At 51.7% G+C, this 21822-nt stretch overlaps 1 protein-coding gene across 2 annotated transcripts; it reads left to right on the top strand.

The window, feature by feature from the left end:
* The first annotated feature begins 9444 nt into the window (after nucleotides 1–9444).
* On the top strand, nucleotides 9445–20256 carry Tmem179 (transmembrane protein 179). Of its 2 annotated transcripts, XR_012907673.1 has the most exons (5): nucleotides 9445–9861; nucleotides 16222–16359; nucleotides 17381–17459; nucleotides 18784–19772; nucleotides 20088–20256. XR_012907673.1 is itself a non-coding variant. In XM_075947645.1 (4 exons), exons 1-4 carry the CDS (start codon nucleotides 9557–9559, stop codon nucleotides 18961–18963), a joined length of 702 nt encoding a protein of 233 aa, XP_075803760.1. In that variant the 5' UTR covers nucleotides 9445–9556; the 3' UTR covers nucleotides 18964–19779. The 2 variants fall into 2 exon arrangements, 1 of the variants encoding a protein (XP_075803760.1); XM_075947645.1 differs by lacking the exon at nucleotides 20088–20256 and having other exon boundaries at nucleotides 18784–19779.
* The last annotated feature ends 1566 nt before the right edge of the window (nucleotides 20257–21822 follow it).

Consider the following 21822-nt stretch of genomic DNA (forward strand, 5'->3'; position numbering starts at 1 on the left):
AAAGATGCTGAGCCTTCGCATCCCATTCCAGACACCTGTTGGACACCATGGCAGTTTGAATGTAATTGGCCCCCATAATCTCATAGGGAGTGGGACTATTAGGAGGGGTGACTTTGTTGGAGTGGGTTTGACCTTGTTGGAGCAAATGTGTCACTGTGGGGGCAGGCTAGAAGGTTTTCTATGTTTAGGATACCGCCTAGTGTCTCAGTTGACTTCCTATTGCCTGCAAGATGTAGGACTCTTGGCTTCTACTCCAGCACCACATCTGCCTGCATGCGGCCATGGTCCCTGCCATGTTGATAAAGGAGTGAACCTCTGAAACTGTACGTAAGTCCCCGCTCTCTTTATAAGAGTTGCTGTGAGCCGGGCAGTGGTGGCACACCCAGCACTTGGGAGGCAGAGGCAGGCGGATCTCTGTGAGTTCGAGACCAGCCTGTTCTACAAGAGCTAGTTCCAGGACAGGCTCCAAAACCACAGAGAAACCCTGTCTCGAAAAACCAAAAAAAAAAAAAAAAAAAAAAGAAAGAAAGAGTTGCCGTGGTCATTGTGTCTCTTCACAGCAATAAAACCCTAACTAAGACAGAGGACCTTCAGACATCAGCGGCAGAATAACCAGGGCAGCTTACGACAGCCGCCATCAGATGTGTCCTGTGTGGGTGGTGCAGCCACACCACCTGCAGGTTGGCTGAGAAGCCGGAACACTGGTTCAGGCTTCTTCTCTGGAACACTCCAGGTAACAGTTCTTCACCTAGGGACAGCTCCCTGTCCTTTCTGCTGCCTCAGAGTTCTGACAACCATGGGTGGGGCCCCCTGGCTCCTGAGTGGGACAGAGCCACACTTGGTATGGGGGCTCCCTGGGTCAACAGTGCGCTCATGGTATTAAAGCCAAGCTAAGCTCCTCCTGGTGAGGGTGGGTTGGGCCAAGTTTCTCTTCCTTCAGTTATGTATACCCTGTCCCACCTCTCCTTCCTGACCATGCTCAAGTACCACACCACCTAAAAGGCCTCTCTGTACAGGGCCACTGTGGCCGTACCTGTCTCCTGAGTGTGTTTATGGGAAGCCTCTCTTGGGGGGGGGGGAGGGATGGTAATGCCTGTGCACTCTGCCCTCCTCCCCGCTTGGGCCAGGTGAACAGGAATCTGTTTAGGGGTGTTCTGTCCAGTCCAGAAAAGATCTTCAATGCTTTTATTTTGAACAAGTGAGTTTATTAAGTATATAGTAAGCAAAAGGATAAATACCAAGTGATGGATAGAAAAACATCGAACCATGCACTCAGAACATGCAGCCACTGTCCCCTGGCGAAGGCCTGTGGAGGTAGCCGCCTAGAGTTCCTGACAGAGTCCCAAGCAGAGCCAAGTCCCCGCAGGTCAGTTTTCTAAATGATGGGGAAAATAGCAACAGATAGATGACGTCATCAAATTAGCTATTCACAATATGCAGCAGAAACTAAATGGGGACATTGAGGCGGTCAGCAGGAGTTTTTGGTTGAGTTTTCTCTCCATGGATAAGTTTTCCACATTGGGCTTCTCTCTTCCTGTGGGGATTTTGTATCACAATATAAACAGTAGCAACTCCTTCCAGAGGTGTTTCACCTTCTAGCCATTCTCAGAAACGCATTGTGTAGACTCTTGGGCTGTTTTGTTGTTCTCTTCTCCTTGTCAGAGTTAGGGGCAGCCATCCCCAGATGAAGAGCCTTGGAGAACACGCGACATAAACATGCTTGGATCTGAAGTACCGGAGCAGGGGCAACCTTGCTATCACAGACAGAACTCAGTGAGTTCGAATGTCTCCGAGTTTACCAGTGACAGGCGCCGCCTCTGAGGGGTGACCCTCAGCTGAGTGGTGCTCAGCTCCTGAGAAAAGTTCACAGAGAAGAAGGGTGGAGATCCCAAGAGGAGAGACAGGAGCAGAACGGCCGAGCTATGAGCGCAAAGGAGGTGAGACTCAGTCCTCAGAGTGAAGTGAGGCTGTTGGTGCCCCTACCAGTGAAAGGGCTTGGGGTACGACAGCCAAGAAGGGGCAGGAAAAATGGTTCACCAGCAAAAGTCCCTGCTGCTCTCCAGAGGACCTGAGTTTGGTGCTCAGAGATGGGGTCGTGTAGCTCGCAAGTGCCTGTACCTCCAGCTGCAGACCAGCGCCTCTGTCAGGCCTCTGTGGGCACCTGCATATGCACGGCGTACACTCATTTTATGTTATACATAAATAAAATGAAATAAATCAAATGTAAAAAGCCTAAAAGAACAGAACATAAAGCCCTCCACAGGTGGGGTGGGCTGGCGGCAGAGTGGACACATGGCGAGTCAGGCCGGAGATGGTGCCAGCATTCCAGTAGGAATGTGGCCCAGAGAAGAGAGCTTGAGAATGCCCCAGACAGGCTGAAATGCAGAGGGTGAACTGAGGAATTCCCAGGCCCGTGAGACAAGGGCAAGGAGAAAGGAGAAACGGTACAAGCAAGGTTTTATAGACTTCAGGAGAAAAGGATCTCTGTCTCTGTCTCTCTGTCTCTACTTTCTGTCTCTGTCCCTCTGTCTGTGTCTGTCTCTGCATCTCTGTATGTTTATCTCTTCTCTCCCACATGCTGATCCCTCTTCCATATTGTCATGTGGTCAGGAAGCCCTCATAGGAGCAGTTGTTCAACACTGAACTTCACAGCATCCAGAACTGTGAAAACCAAGTTTCTGTTGTCTAGATTCCCAGCCTGCGACTCCTGTTGTAGCAGCAGAACCCTCTCAGCCTCACCACAGTGCTGAGGGGCAGCTGCTCCTCACAGTCTGAGAGGAGGAACCAGCACAGCCGTGTCCAGTGTCTGTGCACGGCTGGATCAGCACTGACACTCACCACAAAGGACGTTAACATACATCCGAGCGTGTCTGGATCCAGCACACTGGCACTTTAGATTCGCTTTGTGATGGACAGTCCTCCGTGCTAACTCCCAGGGGTGTGACGGCTGCTCAGTAGTGCAAGATTTCCCTCCTAAAGATAGTCAGAACCTCTCCAGTCTCTTGGTTCTGGAAGGGTCTAGCAATTTCTGTTATTGGCCACAACAAATGGAATGAACGTCCATACTCATATGTTTCTACAAAACAGAGCTTGCACTGGCATGGCAGCCCCTTAGAGAGGCACACCCGGGTGAGAGGAAAAACATGCCACCCCAGACTGTCACTTTATTTCCAGACCATCTTCCTAACCATGCCTGAGGGCCCCAGTTTCCTCAGGCTGGGATTGTGTGGTGGCTTTTGCGTGTGCATCTCAATTTGAACAGGAACAGATGCCTTTTGTATTCCAGGAAGCGCACTTGTTCCTCCACCTTATCAACTTGCAGAACACACCGCACATTCGAGTGATGGAACCGCTTGTTCAGACAAGTGCGAGTGTTTTCTCTCCGCCTATTGTTCATCCGCTGCTTCTAATCACGACGGATTCCGTTGTACCACAGAGGGCTCAGCATTTTGAGCAGCCTAATCTTTTTTGTCTCATGGTTTTATGTCTTGTGCAGCAGAGTCACCCTTACATGACTTACAGAGTGGCCCTGTGACTTGTCTTCCTCCATGGATTCACCTGGTACACCAGACACCAGAAAATAAGAAGCTGATGCTTATTGATCTAGTGGGGCAGGTACAGTTATACGACTATTTGACTGGGTTCTGGTCGCCTGATGTTTGGTTAACATGGTTCTAGCTGAGTCCAAGGCTGCTCCTCATGACGAGGGCAGTGGATGAAGCCACAATCAGCCCTGATTAATTTAGAGTGCAAAAGTTTACCCCCAACTGTTCCTGTGGCCTCGATTACCCACGTCAGTGCGTTGTGTGTCTCCCTCAGCCCATCCCAATATTTTCAGTGACTGTTGTTCCCCAAGGGTCCCCAATATACTAACATCTGTTTCATAGCATCATCCCAAACTGGGTTTTATAAAACACTTGACTGACGTTTGTGGTCAGGGGAGTCTGGGGTTGGATCAATGCTGGCAGGGTCAACTCATTGGTGACAGAGTGATACTCTCAAATGTGATGAGACACAATCATCACCTACATCAGGATAAAAGACAATTTCCATTTTCACCTTTGATAGTCCAGTTTCTGACATTCATAGGGACCATAGCTGGTGATGGCCGAATGCCCCTTGTGGCTGATATGGGCTGGTTCATCAAAGACATTTCTTTGTATTGCTACAGGTCAAGCAGACTTTGTCTCCATTTGTCTGCTTGCGTAGCACTCAGACGGATCCCATCCACCCTCATGCTCTTTCACTTAAAGGTCTTTCATGACTCATGCAGTCCACAGGCTAGGTATTCCTGGTTGTCACATTTCCTGCATGGGTCCTCATGAAGGGCTCTGGCGCACGCTCAGTCATGGATGTCCCCCTTTGTGGCATTAACAGTCAGAGACAAAGGTGTCTGCGCCGCTTCTCCTTGTTCTCCCCCTCCTCCTTCCCCACATCCCTTCTGAGTTGGTGGTGAATGTGGAGGATGCCATCCACACGCCTTCCTCCCTTAGGTAGGTAAGTTCTTTCTGGGCAGGTGACTGAACCTCAGCTGCATGTCTTACCGTCTGCCGAGACCACACAGCTGTCCTCAGAGCCTGCTCACTTACCACCCTGCCCCATAATGCCGCTCTCAGATCTTGCAGTGCGTTTTCTTGTCAATTGGGAGTTTAAAGAACAGTCCCACACTCACATGACCATCAAGGTAGTATGCACTCCGGGACACACAGAAAACGGCCACCCCAGAGTTTCTCTTCCTGGACATTCTACCTGCAGATGGAGTAGCCTCGGTCGCATGTCTTATCACCTATAGTAGGGACAATGCCACTACCATGACAGCAAGAAGCCTATCGTTCCATGTCATATAGGGAAGGATGGTGGCATCCATTCCCAAGTATGATTAACCCTTCAGGTGCATGTCTTATCACTCACATCAGGCAGTGTGACTGCTCCTTCCAAATTCATATTTGGTTCTGTCAGTCCCTGTTGGGTGCCAAGTGTTTTGTGACCTTTTCTGGGGAGTCTATTTCTATTTACGCCAGAGGGCAGCAGACCAAATAAATGGTCCGCCCAAGTCTAGCTTGATGAAACAGTGAGTTTAATTGGGGTTACTTTGAGGAAGCATCTCCCTCCCCAACAACTGTTAATCACTTACTTGCCCTGGGGGAGGGTAGAGAACTTAGAGCCTCCACTTTCCATGAGAGGTGTCAGCAGAGTCAGTCCCGGAAGAGTCATGCACTCACGACTGGTCTGACCACAAAGGCCCTGAGAGGACAGAGTCCCCAAAAGCCTCTCAGTGGTTGAATCCACCAGCTTGGAGCCAAGCCTTCAATACAGGAGCCTTTTGGGTATGCTTCATGTTCAAACTGTAGGGGGTTCTGTAGATGTGACTGAGGTAAGAGCGCTGAAGGGTGGGGTACAGTAGGGGAGCACTTGCCTGGGGAAACCTCCTGCTGGACCTGATGCCAACAAGGACACCTTCTCTCCTGCAGAGGACCACTGAGGTGGAGGAGCCTGAGAGGGACCTGAGCAGGCATGACCGGCTTTGAAGATGGAACTAGAGGGTCAGGAACAAAGGACTGAGAAATTGGGAAAGGTGAGGAAAATCCTCTCCTAAAATGCCAGAAGGAAGCCAAGTTTCGATCCTATTCCTCCAGAGTATCAGGGAACACTTGGGTCCATGTTGTCCAAGATACTCAGTGTGGTGTAATCTGTTGTGGCAACAAGAGAAAATGCATGTTACTATCTCTGAGGAGCTTGGGAAACAGCATCTACCCTACAGGAGGTGGAAATGCCAGAATGGCTCAGGCAGACTGGGGAGGAGGGGCCAAGGGCTCAGACAATGGATGTGCAATGGCTTTGGGAACATCCAGCTGAGGCCTGTGTCCCAAGAGGGTGGATGTAGAATTCTGCTTGCCAGAGCTGTGTGGCTGCACCAAGGAAGACACCTGCACCAATGGCGCCCCCTGTAGGTACATGGGAGGAACACTCAATTCTCAGGTACCCCAAGGTGGTGAATCAGAATGAGATCATTCAGGGAGCAACGGAGATGGTCGGCCCAGCAGTATCTCTAACGTGGGTACTGTCCCTCCATCCTCCTTATATATGAGGAACAGGATGGTTCTGAGCACAGAGATTGCGCCTGTCACAGCTAGCTCATAAAGGATCCCTCCAGCCAGGTCTGTGCCATGTAGCACCGTTACGTTGCTGCTTGTGAACCTTTGGTCTGTTTCCCAGGAAACCCGACTCTCTCGCTCATTTAGAGTAAGGCTATTGAATTTTGTATGTTTGTCTTGTATCCAAGCATCTTACAAAGTCTTCGTGGAAATTCTAATTATTGTAGGAGAGTCGTTGAAGAGTTCTTGGTGCAAAGTCACATTATCTTGCAGCAAAGATAATTTCACTTGTTTCCTTGGAAACACTAGGAATTTTATCTTCTTGTCTCTGTTCACTAAATAGACCCGTCAAACAAATGGTCAACAATAGCAGTGACAATGAACATTGCTGTCTTGTTTTTTATCTGAACAGGTACACATTTGATGTCTTAAAGACAAACTATCATATTCTGGTAGTTTCGTTCTATTTTTCTATTTTGGAGGATTTGAAAGGGAGACTCAGTGACACACAGTGGCTTTCAGATGTGCCTTGAGCAGAAGGCAGGCCTTTCCCTGTACTTGTTGGCTAGTCTCCTACAGCATAGCTCTTCTTGCACTTGTAGGATAAATTTTACTTATCCATATTTCCTTATTAATACATTGAGTTGAATTCAACTTAATGTTTTTTTTTCAAATTGGCATCGATATTTATAAATGCAATTTACTGTTACTCTGTTTCCCTCAGCATTCTGAAGTTTTCCAGATAACGTAATATTGACTTTTAAAAATGAATCGCAAGGGGTGGGTGTGGTGGTGCCACATCTTTAATAATAGCAGAGGCAGGTAGAGTGCTAAGTTCAAGACCAGCCTTGCCTACATAGTGAGTTCCAGGCCATATAGGGAAACATAAAGAGGCCACATCTCGAAAACTAATTGTCAAGTTTTCCACAGTTTCTATAGATCGAAACTATGTTAGTAGTAGGATGGTTAATTTTATGGATTAACCTAGTTGGACAAGATACCCAGATATGCGGAAGTTTTCATGGGAATAGTTTTGGATAAAATTAGCTTTTGAACCAGTTGACTAAACTTGTTTTCCCTCCATGCTGTGAGTGGTCTTCATTACCAGTTAAAGCCTGAATAGAACAAACCTGGCTACTTGGGACAAGCGGGAAGTCTGGATCAGAAAGACCTTGAACTTGAACCAAAGCATCAGCCCTTACCTTGGTCTCCAGTTTGACAACCCTGCAAATTGTGAGCTTGTCAGTTTTCACAGTCATGTGAAATAATCCCTAAGATAGCTCCTGGGATCCGTCTTTGTCTCTGTCAAACATACATCAACATTATATTGCACACATTTGTGCACATGCATCCTGTTGATACCGTTGGCTCTGTTTCTCTGGAGAATCTGGACTGATACAAATACTAAGAGAATCTCTGATTTTTTAAATTAAAATTAAAGTTTTATTATGTGCATGAGCATGTTGCTTGCACCTATGTGCAAAGCTTGCATGTCTGCCTGGAGCTTGCAGAGGCTAGAAGAGGACACCTGATCTACCGGATCTGCTGGAGCTACAGAGGACTGTGCTCCACCAATTCCCAGTGCTGGGAATTGAACCTGGGTCCTCTGGAAGAGAAGTCAATGCTCTTGACCATTGTCTTGGACTTGTCTCTCCAGTCCCTGATTTTTTTTGTTTGATTTTGCTTTATTGATATGAGACTGAATCCCCTGATTTTTTTTTTAAGTTTAAATGGAACTCATACATGAGTATCTGGTCCCCCCCCCTTTTTTTGTCCAAACCTTCAAGTACTTATGAATGGATAGAATTTCCACACGTGTTCAGGATGGGGCAGGCTGAACTTCTCAAATGTTCCCTCTGGTTTGAACTGGGGGATGTGGCAGTGAAAGAGACCCTGGATGAATTCTCCAAGGAAAGGGTAGCTGCTTCAGACCTTGTGCCTGGTCTCCCGTGTATGCACTCAAGAGATTGCAAAATGAATTTGTTACATGTAGAGGTGTTTACCAAATGGTAATGAGTGTAAGAAGACATTTGGCTTTTCAGTGATAAATAGAAGACAAGTTACATATCGACAAGCCATCTTCCCCAGGAAACACCAATCAAGTGGAAAGCTCTGCTGGGGAGAAGGGTCTGCAGCATGGGTGTGTGGGGTACAATATTGTCAGAGATGAGTATGGAGATTCCCACCAACACCACTTCAAATGTTCATACCACACAATCCAGGTATTCTTCTTCTAAGACCACACAAACACAGGCACCAGGATATCACACAGCAGGGCTGGAAACAGTCAACACTGGAGACATCCAGTGCCCCCCGAAGAGAGGGATTGTCTCATACACCATGGAATAGCTTTGATCATGGAACGTCACAGATCTGCTTGTGCTGACAGGGAATAATGTCACTACACATTGCTGAATGAAGCATCCATGGACACGGCTATAGTGTGAAGCTTTTTTTTTTTTGTGTGAGTGTGCTTATGAGCAAAATATCTGGATAAGTAGACATCAGATTGTCACAAGTGGTGATGCTGTTACAGGGTGGAGGAAAGAGGAGGGAACTTGGTATCTTTATATACACACATTTTTTATTGAAATGAAAAACAAGTGCATATTGCTTGAGCAATAAAACAAAAAGAGTTTTTAGTGCCTGCAGCAGAGAAGAAAAAAATGCTGATGTAATCTATATCCAGAAGGAGGACTCTGGTGCTCGCTCATTCTGGGAATTGGACTAATGGTTACTTGGTCTTAAGGGAAACTAGAAAAGTCATTAATTCTATTAATTAATGCACCCGTAGTTCCATCTCAGCAAAGAGGTCTTAATGAGGTGCCCAGGGCAACCATTATTTAACTTACACACACAGAACGAGGCCCCCCCTGTATGGGGGTTGAGGGCATGGCTCACAGGCCCACTCCAGTCCAAGAATACCTGCACCATCCCTGCTTTCTCTCTTCATTCTTATTGACCTGACTCTTTCACTCTTTGCCTCCCTCCTTCATTCACTTCACAAAGGCCTTGAAAGGAGTGATCACAGTCTGGACTGCAATTTTGTCTCCATCCTTCTCCTCCTTAGCTACTAACTGTTGGTCCCCTCACTGACAGCTTGCCTCTCTCTCCCAAGCTGACTGAGAGATGCTTGTGCTCCAGCCAGGTTCCCAAGGCACATCTCCATCAAGAAACTCCTGCCTTGCCCAGCGTCTCCTGACCCACAGCCCGCTTCACAATGGGAGCTTCACATCTACCCGCTTCACAATGGGAGCTGTCCCCGGTTCTGACCGCAGGCGCGCCCCACGCTCGGCCGGTGCGCACGCGTCTGCGTGCAACGCTAGAGACCCGCAAGCGCCGTCACTGCGCATCCTCCCACGCGGTTCGGGCCAGGCCTGTGCCGTGCCGGTGACTCGCAGCCCCCGGCTCCGGGCGCGGTCGCCTTCCCGGCTCGCGGCCTCTCCGGCCGTGGCACCGCCATGACGCTCAACAATTTTCTCTTCGCGCAGTGCGTCTGCTACTTTTTGGCCTTCCTGTTCAGCTTCGTGGTGGTGGTGCCACTGTCGGAGAATGGCCATGACTTTCGGGGCCGTTGCCTACTCTTTACCGAGGGTATGTGGCTGAGCGCCAACCTGACGATGCAGGGGCGGGAGCGCTTCACCGTGCAGGAGTGGGGCCCGCCAGCCGCCTGCCGCTTCTGCCTGCTTGCCAGCCTCCTGTCGCTGCTGCTGGCCGCTGCGCACGCATGGCGCACGCTCTTCTTCCTCTGCAAGGGACATGAGGGGTAAGTGGAGGCCTCTCAGCAGCCCAGAACAGACAGATACAGCACTCACGAGTCTTCTGGCTCCCTACCAGGCCCTCCTATCCGGGGGGGGGGGGGCATGAGTTCCTCCACCTCTCCTGCTGCAGTGGCCTGCAAGTATTAACACTCAGCCTCACGACTTTTAAGCAGACTGCCCTTTGTCTACACACAGGCCCAGGGGCCATGAGGCCGGCTGTCCAACCCATGTGATCTCCTTCTGTTCCTGGAGCGAGCATGACTTCAGCTTCCTGGCCCCGACTCCTTGGGGGTACAGATGTTGCACTGTCATGGCCACAGGCCTGGGCTCTCTGACTCAGCTAGGCCACATTCCCTGGGAACCTGGGACCACCTGCAATGGTCTTGGGCCTACACCCCTCTCCTGTGGATGGGGGAAGGGACCACACTTTGGAAAGATATTCCCTCCACCCCATCTTGGGAAAATATAACAGAGGGTGTCTGGGGGAGGTCCTTAACTCTGGCACTCTGGCCTTGGCTGAAGGGCATGCTCTGTGTGTGTGTGTGTGTGTGTGTGTGTGTGTGTGTGTGTGTGTGTAGGAGATATGAGTGAGTAGGGTCCTGCTTTGTGGTCCCAGTACCTCCAGGTTTTCTTCACCCTTTCCTGTTTTGTCCCTTTGCTGGAGCCAGTGGAACATATTTCACCCGGTGTCCTCGGTGAGTGGCAACCAAGAGCCCATCCTCTCCTGTCTGAGGTTTCTTGGTTCCTGGAGAGGCAATGCTCTGCTTGGAGAGGGGATCCCCAGATCCAGCCCTCCGCAACCTGGGTACCACCCCACATGTGTGTGGTCGTAGGGAGGGGTGATGAACACAGGGTTCTAAGGATGCAGGGGCTTGGGTGAAGGGGGCTCTTTCTCGGATCACGGGTGAGGTACTGGAAGTCTAGAATCAAAGTGTCCTGAGAGTTGCCGCGTGGAAGTCTTTCTACACTTCTACTCCTGGTGACCCCAGCTCCCTATGTGTTCCTTGGCTTGGAGCTGGATCATTCCAGTCTCTGCCTCTGTCCTTGAATAGTCTTTCGCTGTTTCTGTCCCCTGCTTCTCCTGAGGCAACCATGTTCACAGGTACCAAGGTTAGGATTTGGATGTGGCTTTGAGGTGATACAGTTCAACTCACTATGCTAAGGTTTTCCATGGGAGTCTGTGGAAGCCAGGGACAGTCCTAGGAGCTGCTAAGTGAACCAAATTCCTGTCTGTGAGGCTGCTCAGCTGGAGGACAGAGCCCTGTTCCTCTTCAAGACCCCTCCTTGGTCCCCAGTTTTCCACTGTCCAGATGAACTTGGGAGCTCTTGTCACCACCCCTGGGAGTCATTGTGTGCAGATGCGGCAGGTGGTGGAACGCGGGGACAGGAGCCATGGCAGTGACTGCTGGGAAGACAGGGCCATGCTCTGATGGCCCAGACACATCCTCCGTCCTTCTGGGTTTTCCTGCAGGAGAGGCAGCCTCATTGTACACATGGTCTAGTCAATGGGTCTGAGAAGACCCAGATGTGTGGTCTGTGTGGGACACCAGGGACTGCGATGAGGAAGTGAAGAGCCCCCGAGCGTGCAGGTGGCATCTTGGTCGCACAGGGTAGACTGTACTGCACTGATTAAGCTGCAGACCCCGGAGCCCTCCTTTGGTCACTGTAGGTGAGATCTGCCCAGCGCAGTGGCGATCGCAAGCCCGTCTTAAAGACACGAAGGTGAGGTGTGGAGTTCCCAGCTCTCGGGGCTCCTTCGGTGTGCTTTCCCTCACGAGCCATGCTTCGGGCTGACTGACATACAGGCTGCCCTTCAGTTGCACACCCACTGAGGCCTCTGCAGGGATTTAGGAGACTGTAGGCGACTTGGCACACCAGAACACTTTGCAGAGCAATAGCATGGCCTTGACCCACCCCCGAGGCTATGTCTGGGCAGCTCGTTCGCCTTCTTGTGGAACCATTAGGCTTTCTTTTCCTCTGCTTCAGCTCTTGATGCCCACCTGTTTTTACCCAAGCATGCCTTCTATTCGGGCTTCCACAGACCAGCATGGCTATTCTAGCTTTGTCATCTCCAGGGACATCTGACATATAGTCCTGCTTGGCTACCGGGCATTATTGGCAAGGGCCGTGTGGCTGTCTGGTTTCTGTCCTTCCCCCTGTCCCCTGTAAAATCCCAGTGGCAGTCAGCCAACTGTGCTGTCAGTGCTCAACAGAGCCCAGTTTGTGGGACTAGGGGCAAAGCCCTGGTGAGTGAGCCCAGGCCATGGACACTCATCAGACATAGGGGGAGGAGGCAGTGCACGCACAGCTTCTTAGTCTGTCATCCGGCTGGACCCAGAGCCTGGAGTACAGGAGTCACCATACAATGGAGAGGGACAGAAAAATGTCTGGACCACGAGGCTTGCAATTATTTCATGGCCACACTGCTGGCCCTGTTATGATTGTAGACTCGTGGCCTGGCCAGGAGTTGAGTCAGCCCTTCAGTTCCCCTGGGAAGGTTGGGTCTGCAGAGGCTGGGAATGGGTAAGGTGCCCCATGGAGAGAGAGAACATGGGATTCCAGCACAATTGCCAGTCAGACTGTGTCATTGAAGGGAACTCGGGAGGCTCAAGGAGGCAGGAAGGCATTCACAGTGAGCTCACATAGCAGACAATGTCTTCTAGGGCCACTGGATATCCAGATGTGGAGGATGGAGACCAGTTTCTGGATTTGGAGGGCTTGTCTGGTTATGCTCCAAGCCCTCTCTGATTCTGAGGATAGGTGCTAGTCCCAGAGGCCACCCAGGCACCTCACAGTCGGTACCGAGGTGGAGTGTCAGGCTGTAGCTTCTTCAGGGACTCTCTCAGTTGATGCCGAGCCTTGAGCCATATACGATGGCAAGGGAACCAGCCTTTCCTTGTATAGGGTATGTCTGCCATGCTAAGCAGGCTCTGGCTGCACAGACTTGGGGTGTAAAGAGGCAGGGTCCAGAGCAGCATTGCAGAGGGTGGGGTACCATTTCAGTGACTAGTCCCCACCACCTGTAGTCTCAGGGATGTGCTGTCAGGGAGATGGGAGAGCCAAGGTGAGCTATGTGCCTAAGGCTTTTCTCGGGAGCAGCCCTTTGAGCTGGGGTTGGTAGCATTCTGTGAGTGACGGACTAGGGAGCAATGGCTTAGCATAACCCATCTGCCTGCTCACACCTGTCGCTCAGCCTTCAGATTGCTCCCAGGGCTTCCCAGGATAACTGTCGTCATGGAGACAGCACATCCAAGGCTGGGCACACTGAGATGCAGTGAGAGAAAGATGGGTTAACCCTGTGTGTGCTGTGCCTCTCTACCCACTGCCCTGTGTGATCCTGTCTTTGGTGTGTGTGTTCAGGGACAGAAAAGGGTGGCATCCTAAATCCAGGAGAGAGGATCCAGGTGTGACTTTGGGCACATCAAGTTTTTCAAAGATCTAGAAGGTTTAGCATGTTACATCAAAAACAAAAAACAACCCCCCCCAAACAAAACAAAACAAAACAACAAAACAAAACCTAGAAGAGCTAGAGACTTCTGGCTGGTGGTGACCCAGGTCGGTGGCCTGGCAGCTGGGCTCAACACCTGTTCTCAGATCTGCTACACTAGTCTTCCTTCAGGGACATGGGCTAGCCAGGTGCTGCCAAGTGTGCATGCCCTGCATTGTCTAGACATCTCGGAACTCTGCCCTCCTCCCTCTGAGATAGACAGAATGTGATGCTGGACTGTATTCAGTCTTACCTTGCCAGCTCAGCCCTCAGAAAGGCCAGTGGGAGGCAACAATTTGGATGCACCATCAGGGAAGTTAGGACTATCAGGCCCTGACGACACTAATGGTGAACAGGGACCTTGGGAAGACTGCAGAAGGCTCTCCAACAGGGGCAGAGACGTTCCCTGTCCAAAGTCCTCAGTCTCAGCTGTCCCATGAGATGGATTTCTGTACGTGGACAGACTTGTGTCCTTGCTTCTGCCTGTGGAGTCTTGACTCTGGCTGCTCTTGATTGCCTCATTTGCCTTGGTGGGGGCAGCACAGCCAGAGTGGCCGCTGAGTGAGCACTGATAGCCTCTCTTCTCAGGCTACCAGAGAGGAGAGTTCTATGCGCTGAGGTGTCCCTTTCTCTTTGTGGGCAGGCATGGAAGTACCCCAGCTTCAGTCTCGGTGTTTAGTTCCCCACTCTGTACACCCTAAGTTTCTGGCAATAATATTAACTTTGTGCCTGGGTCCAGGTTGCAGGTGAGCTCACGGAGGGTCTGGAAGAGCAGTGGGTCCTCAGGCCAGCCTGGTCCAGGTCTGTCCTGGACAGCGGGTGATCTATGAGCACTGTAGAGTGCACGGCTGCTTGCTCGCAGTCCTTCACCCACAGTGATCTGTGGGAGGGGCTCCGAGTACTGAACTTGGGAGAAAGCAAGGCTCAGAGGAAAGGGTTTATTTCAATTTACAACTTTTAGTTCATTCATTATGAAGGGAGGCAGGAACCTGGAGGCAGGAAAGGTGGGAAAACATGGAGGCGGGAACACAGAGGTGGGAACTGAAGGAAAGGCCGAGGAAGAATACTACTTACTGGCTTGCTACCCATGGCTTGCTCCACCTGCTTCTTGTACAACCCAGCACCACCTGCTCAGAGGTGGCACTGTTCAGAGTACACTGGGATTCCCATATCCATCCTTAATCCAGAAAATGTCCCATAGGCCGATTTGGTGGAACTATTTTCTTGGCTGAGAGTCCCTCTTCCCAAATGACCCTAACTTGGGTAAAGTTGACAAAAAATGAAAAAACAAACAAAAATAACAAGAACAACAAAAGCCCCCCCCCCCCACAGTCATCACAGGACAACAGTATCTTGGTCGCCACTTCTGGTCATGGGATCTAAGGAACCTATGGAAAAGATGAGGCCTTTTGCAGGGACACACTAGCTTGAGGCAGCCCCTGGAAGCTAAAGTCCCCCTTTCCCTTTTCCCATTTCCACCTGGACAAAGTGTATCGAGTCTTCGTTCTGATCCACTGGGAGAGAAAGGCACCAAGTCCCTGCTCTGACCACACAAGAGCAGCGGACACCAGGTCCTGCCCTGATCCCAGGGTCAGCCTTTGGGGGACCATGTGGGCAGCTGACAGGAACATCAGTGTAGATGTCAGGTGGGCAGGGCCAAGTACTGCCGTGTGTGCCCAGAGGGTCCATGGACAGGCATAGCAAATGAGCCCAGGGTGAGTGGGCAAGGCACGTAGCTGCTCACAGCAGTGGGGCACCACACAGGCCCTTGCCCACTGACATTGGTCTTCAGAGCCCTGGGGAGTGGAGCAGTGTCAGGGTATCGTTCCTTGCCTGTCCTTGATGTCTGGGACGTTACTGCTGTCAGCCAGCCCAGTGGTCATCAAGACTGCGTGTCCTTCACAGGAAGTCCCATGTGATCTCTGGGGACATCAGGTGGTTCCACCTGCTGACAGCTGGGTGTCACTGGTGGTGAGCTGGCGACGTGACCTGAGTTACTCTTAGCTTATTTATTTTGGGTAGTCAGGGTTACACTGTCCCTATGCCTTGGCCCTCCATGTCCACGGCTGGCATATGGTCAAGAGGGCTTGTGGAATGCACACATCGGTGCACGGGCCCATCATCAATGCATGTGGCTGTCAGCCAGCCACTTCTTAAGGTCTCATCTGTTAGTCTCCCATTGTGAAGCCATTTTTGTCACTTTGTGTAGAATCTGAGCACAATTAGCCTGAACCTAGTATCAAGCCCACCACAGGCTGGAGGTGGGTAAGGGTCCTTTATTGACTGCCCTGCTCAGTGCTATGGACCCTGGAGGGTATGGTGGGGTGATACCTCCCACATAAACATGTGACTTGGAGTCAGGGTGCCCCTGGCCCTCAGGCAGCAGAGGGGAAGGGAGGAGGGTCTTCTCATCTTATACTGTCTCTGCTCAAGGATTAGAGCTGGCCTGGTGCTCACACCTTGGGCTTTGGGTTTCAGCCTGTGTATTTGAGGGGACTCAGAGCCATAGCTGTGAGTGACTATGTGAGTGGGTGGCCTTAGAAGGGGATCTTGTGTTTTCAGTGTCTGTGCTGACACCCAGGCTTTGGGACCCAGTATCTGGGGTTCTTGGTTTGGCCCTGGTTGCCCAATACAGCAGTGGTGGCAAGGCCCCAACTCTGGGTCCATGAGAGAACAAGACAGGATGCTCAGCACCGGACATTTGCTGGGATGGCGGTGGAGGAGAGGGAAGCAGGCCCTTGGATCCCAATCAGTCCCATCAGGACCCCAGGTGCTCACCAGGAAACGTGGGAATGTGGCCCCTCCCTGTGTCAAGGGGAGCAACTCAGGGTGGCACCCTGGATGGCTCCCTTAGCGCCCTCTCTTGACTCCATTGCAGCACCTTCTTCTATGCCTTCCTGAACCTCCTGTTCAGTGCCTTTGTGGTCTTCCTGGTCTTCATTGCCAGCACCATTGTCAGTGTGGGCTTCACCATGTGGTGTGACACCATCACGGAGAAGGGCACTGTGCCCCACAGGTATGCCTGGGCCCTGCTTTATCTGCCACTTCCCTAGAAGACTCACCCCTTACCTGGATCCCAAGATGCTTTTTTTCCTGAATCCCATTCCGAGTCTGAGGCTTTGCCCACCTGTGCCCCCGACGACCTGCCCACCAACATCAAGCACCTCTTTCTCTAGCCTAGTTGCCCACAGCATCACACATGGAAGGTCCTTGTGGGTCAAGAGGCATCATGCAGGGCTTCGTAGCTGGCATGGCCTGCCTCACTTGCTGGTTTCAGCTCCTGTCACCACTGTGCGGCAGTGGCAGTCTGTGGTTAGTGAGTAGAGGCTGCCCTCAAGGTGCCGCTGGACAATTTGGGGACATCACTTCCATCTCAGAATGGGAAACTGAGGGACTAGGCTGAGCAGCCTGTGACCCCTGAGTACCAGACAGATAAGATGGCTGAGGCTGGACCTTGTGTTCAGGGCCAGCTGGAAAGATTTGCAACTCCCACTCAATGAGGGGTCAAAGCTGACTCGCAGTGGAGTTCCTAGAGGCATCTGTCTCTAGTCCTCTTTGGGGACGGCTCCCTCTGTCTTAGGGTTACTATTATTGCTGTGATAAAACACCATGGCCAAAGCAACCTGGGGTGGACAGGGTTTCTTCGACTTATGTTTCCACATGACAGTCCATCATCAAAGAAAGGCAAGTCAGGAACTCAAACAGGGCAGGGACCTGGAGGCAGGAGCTGATGCAGAGGCCATGGAGGATGCTGCTTACTGGCTTGATCCTCATGGCTTGCTCAGCCTGCTTTCTTATAGAACCCAGGAGCAACAGCCCAGGGATGGCATCACCCACCCTGGGCTAGGCCCATCAATCACTAATTAAGGAAATGTCTGATTGCATGGAAGCATTTTCACAGTTGGGGTTCCCTTCTCTTAGACAACAAAACTCCCCTCACTTTTCGTGGGGAGTGTTCTCTGCTCCCCAACTAGTTGCTTGCTGCCTTTTGGCTCAGAGACTCACGTCACTAACCACTTGGCATCATTCTATTTTAGCTGTAAGAAGTTCCAGGACGTGGACTTGGAGCTGAACGTGGACAACTCTGCCTTCTACGACCAGTTTGTTATCGCCCAGGTAGGTGGGCTGGAAGAGAAGTGGTTATGTTGGGGATGGGAGCAGGGACCACAACAGACAGATTCCTGATTCTAGGGAAACAGACTCGGATCTGGTGGGGCCATCAGGGGAGGTACAGGTTGTGGGAGTAGCAGGAGAACCCCTCTCTAAGGGGCTAGGAGAGCCGGGTCTCTGAGCTGGGCTTGTGTGTGGGGTGAGCAAGAGGAGGCATGGGCAGACGTACAGAGCAAGGTCAGGTGCCAGGGGATGGAAAGTGCTGAGTGGGTGGGAGGGAAGAGGGGGGCACAGGGGTTGGGGAGGAGGTGCAAGAATGGGGCATAGACTCTGGGGTTGCCAGCAGGATAAGGTTTGGATTCTGGTGTGGTTCCGAGTATTCAGAGAATGCTGGAAGGGCCCTGAGCCACCTGGTGCTGTGTCTGAGGGTGAAACGAGGGGCCAACCCTAGGAAGATGCTGGCTCCATCTCACCCTGCCTTTCATGTGACTTCTAAACTACAGGGACTCATCAGGAGTTGAGGGCCCTGGGGAAAGCTTTAGGATTTTCATGTCCCTTGATGTCTGCATTTGTGCCCCAGACAGGTGGTGCAGTCTTGGGGCACCTAGATGAGGCTGAACATGGACACCTGTCCCTTCCCACATGCATGAGGCTGTCACTCTCTGCGGCTTTCTTCCATGCCCCAGTCTGGCTCCTGGAAGCTCCAGTGTGTCAAAGGCTGGACTGAGATGATTTTTGTCTCTGCCAAAAGCCCTTAGAAGTCCTTAAAGTTCCTTGCTGAGATGAGCTGAAACAGTCCACGAGACCTTCCCATAACTTTAGCTGACGATGTTTTAGAACTGATTTGGACCAATTAGACAGAGGCATGCACAGTCTGAGGACAAACACGCTCAAATGAGAATCACTTTGATGCGGTGCAGACCTGGAGCTGATTTAATTGTTTCTCTTTCCGCTGTTTGGAAACAGCAGATAAAGGTCAATTTATTCCCCTGATTAGAGGGGCTCTCTGATCTATAGGCACTCCGCAGAGCCAGTGGGTCGGGGTGGGAAGAAAGCGTTACCCAGGTCCTGCTCCTCCTCATCCCCATCAGTGCAGGTGAGAATGACAGAGTACCCCAGCCTCAGTGCAAACCAGGGTCCTTGTAGGTATTGGACATAGCCGTCACTGTAGAGAATAAGCCAAATATGGGTGTATTTACATGGGCTGTCAGGTGTTGACCCGCCTCTGGCCTTTGTGTGGCCTCCCTTGCCTGCAGAGCTAGAGCCGGGAGGTGGGTATAGAGCACAACGAGCCCCCGCCCCCACTGACGCTGCTCTGTCTTCCATGCAGTTTGGTCTGTGGGCCTCGTGGTTGGCTTGGCTGGCGATCACCACCCTGGCGTTCCTGAAGGTTTACCATAACTACCGCCAGGAAGATCTGCTGGATAGCCTGGTTCATGAGAAGGAGCTGCTGCTGGCCAGGCCAGCCTCTCGTACCTCCTTCCAGGGGGAGAAGAGTGCTGTCATCTAGGCTGTGCAAGGGTGGCCCCCTTTCCTGAGGCCTGCACTGAGGGGTGGCCGGGGCCCCACCCAGGTTAGCCAGTGCAGCTCTGCATGTGTCTCTTGGCCCCGCCCACCGTGAGCAGAGCACTTGTGTTCCCATGGAGAGCCTGACAGTGATGGCACAGAGACCCAGAGACTTGGGGTTAGGGTGCCTTCTGCTTCTTGTCCTGGCCTTGGTTAGTGTGATCCCTATGCTGCCTCTGTGTGACCATTGGCCCATATATGTGCATGTATGTAGATGGAAGTCTGACTGCAGAACAGAGCTGATGGCGCTGGGTTAGCAGCCTCCTTGCACCACCACAGGCTCCAGCACACCCAAGTCCCTGCCCTTCCCAGAGGGGGCTGTCTTTCCATTCTATTGCATCTTCAGCGAAGGTCCCCAAAAGGCACCGCTCCCTGTCCCCCATAGCAGCTAATGGAGGATCCTGATAAGAATGTGGGGGTCTGGGCTGGGCTCTGTCCTCTGTTCTGTGAGAATATCTAGGGCTGCTTGGCTGTGGTAGGAGAGTCCCACCCTCCACTCTTGAGGTTTTCTAGGTGGCATGATCCTCTGTGTTCCAGGGGCGGGGCCTCCATAGCAGAAGAGGCCCCACCAATCTGGATTTCGGGAGTGCATTCATTGTTCATGACCCTAGTCTGAAGTTGTGCTCAGAGCTGTTCCTCCATTTCCAGGCAAGGTGATCCTCAGCTGTGTCAGCTCCCTGTCCACCATCATTGGTTGGTGTGATCCTAGCCATGTCAGCGTCCACCATCATTGGTTGGTGTGATCCTAGCCATGTCAGCGTCCACCATCATTGGTTGGTGTGATTGTAGCTGTGTCAGCTCCCTGTCCACCATCAGTGGTTGGTGTGATTGTAGCTGTGTCAACTCCCTGTCCACCATCAGTGGTTGGTGTGATCCTATCTGTGTCAGCTCCCTGTCCACCATCAGTGGTTGGTGTGATTGTAGCTGTGTCAGCTCCCTGTCCACCATCAGTGGTTGGTGTGATTGTAGCTGTGTCAGCTCCCTGTCCACCATCAGTGGTTGGTGTGATTGTAGCTGTGGCAGCTCCCTGTCCACCATCAGTGGTTGGTGTGATTGTAGCTGTGTCAGCTCCCTGTCCACCATCAGTGGTTGGTGTGATCCTAGCCATGTCAGCGTCCACCATCATTGGTTGGTGTGATTGTAGCTGTGTCAGCTCCCTGTCCACCATCAGTGGTTGGTGTGATCCTAGCTGTGTCAGCTCCCTGTCCATCATCATTGGTTGGTGTGATTGTAGCTGTGTCAGCTCCCTGTCCACCATCAGTGGTTGGTGTGATCCTAGCCGTGTCAGCTCCCTGTCCACCATCAGTGGTTGGTGTGATCCTATCTGTGTCAGCTCCCTGTCCACCATCAGTGGTTGGTGTGATTGTAGCTGTGTCAGCTCCCTGTCCACCATCAGTGGTTGGTGTGATCCTATCTGTGTCAGCTCCCTGTCCACCATCAGTGGTTGGTGTGATCCTATCTGTGTCAGCTCCCTGTCCACCATCAGTGGTTGGTGTGATCCTATCTGTGTCAGCTCCCTGTCCACCATCAGTGGTTGGTGTGATTGTAGCCGTGTCAGCGTCCACCATCAGTGGTTGGTGTGATCCTATCTGTGTCAGCTCCCTGTCCACCATCAGTGGTTGGTGTGATCCTATCTGTGTCAGCTCCCTGTCCACCATCAGTGGTTGGTGTGATCCGCAGCTGTGTCAGCTCCCTGTCCACCATCAGTGGTTGGTGTGATCCGCAGCTGTGTCAGCTCCCTGTCCACCATCAGTGGTTGGTGTGATCCTATCTGTGTCAGCTCCCTGTCCACCATCAGTGGTTGGTGTGATTCTAGCTGTGTCAACTCCCTGTCCACCATCAGTGGTTGGTGTGATTCTAGCTGTGTCAGCTCCCTGTCCACCATCAGTGGTTGGTGTGATCCTATCTGTGTCAGCTCCCTGTCCACCATCAGTGGTTGGTGTGATTCTAGCTGTGTCAGCTCCCTGTCCACCATCAGTGGTTGGTGTGATTCTAGCTGTGTCAGCTCCCTGTCCACCATCAGTGGTTGGTGTGATCCTATCTGTGTCAGCTCCCTGTCCACCATCAGTGGTTGGTGTGATCCTATCTGTGTCAGCTCCCTGTCCACCATCAGTGGTTGGTGTGATCCTATCTGTGTCAGCTCCCTGTCCACCATCAGTGGTTGGTGTGATTCTAGCTGTGTCAACTCCCTGTCCACCATCAGTGGTTGGTGTGATCCTATCTGTGTCAGCTCCCTGTCCACCATCAGTGGTTGGTGTGATTCTAGCTGTGTCAACTCCCTGTCCACCATCAGTGGTTGGTGTGATTCTAGCTGTGTCAGCTCCCTGTCCACCATCAGTGGTTGGTGTGATTCTAGCTGTGTCAGCTCCCTGTCCACCATCAGTGGTTGGTGTGATCCTATCTGTGTCAGCTCCCTGTCCACCATCAGTGGTTGGTGTGATTCTAGCTGTGTCAGCTCCCTGTCCACCATCAGTGGTTGGTGTGATTCTAGCTGTGTCAACTCCCTGTCCACCATCAGTGGTTGGTGTGATTCTAGCTGTGTCAGCTCCCTGTCCACCATCAGTGGTTGGTGTGATTCTAGCTGTGTCAGCTCCCTGTCCACCATCAGTGGTTGGTGTGATCCTATCTGTGTCAGCTCCCTGTCCACCATCAGTGGTTGGTGTGATCCTATCTGTGTCAGCTCCCTGTCCACCATCAGTGGTTGGTGTGATCCTATCTGTGTCAGCTCCCTGTCCACCATCAGTGGTTGGTGTGATCCGCAGCTGTGTCAGCTCCCTGTCCACCATCAGTGGTTGGTGTGATC

This window comes from Microtus pennsylvanicus, chromosome 14 (genome assembly GCF_037038515.1).
Source record: "Microtus pennsylvanicus isolate mMicPen1 chromosome 14, mMicPen1.hap1, whole genome shotgun sequence".
Taxonomy (NCBI): domain Eukaryota; kingdom Metazoa; phylum Chordata; class Mammalia; order Rodentia; family Cricetidae; genus Microtus; species Microtus pennsylvanicus.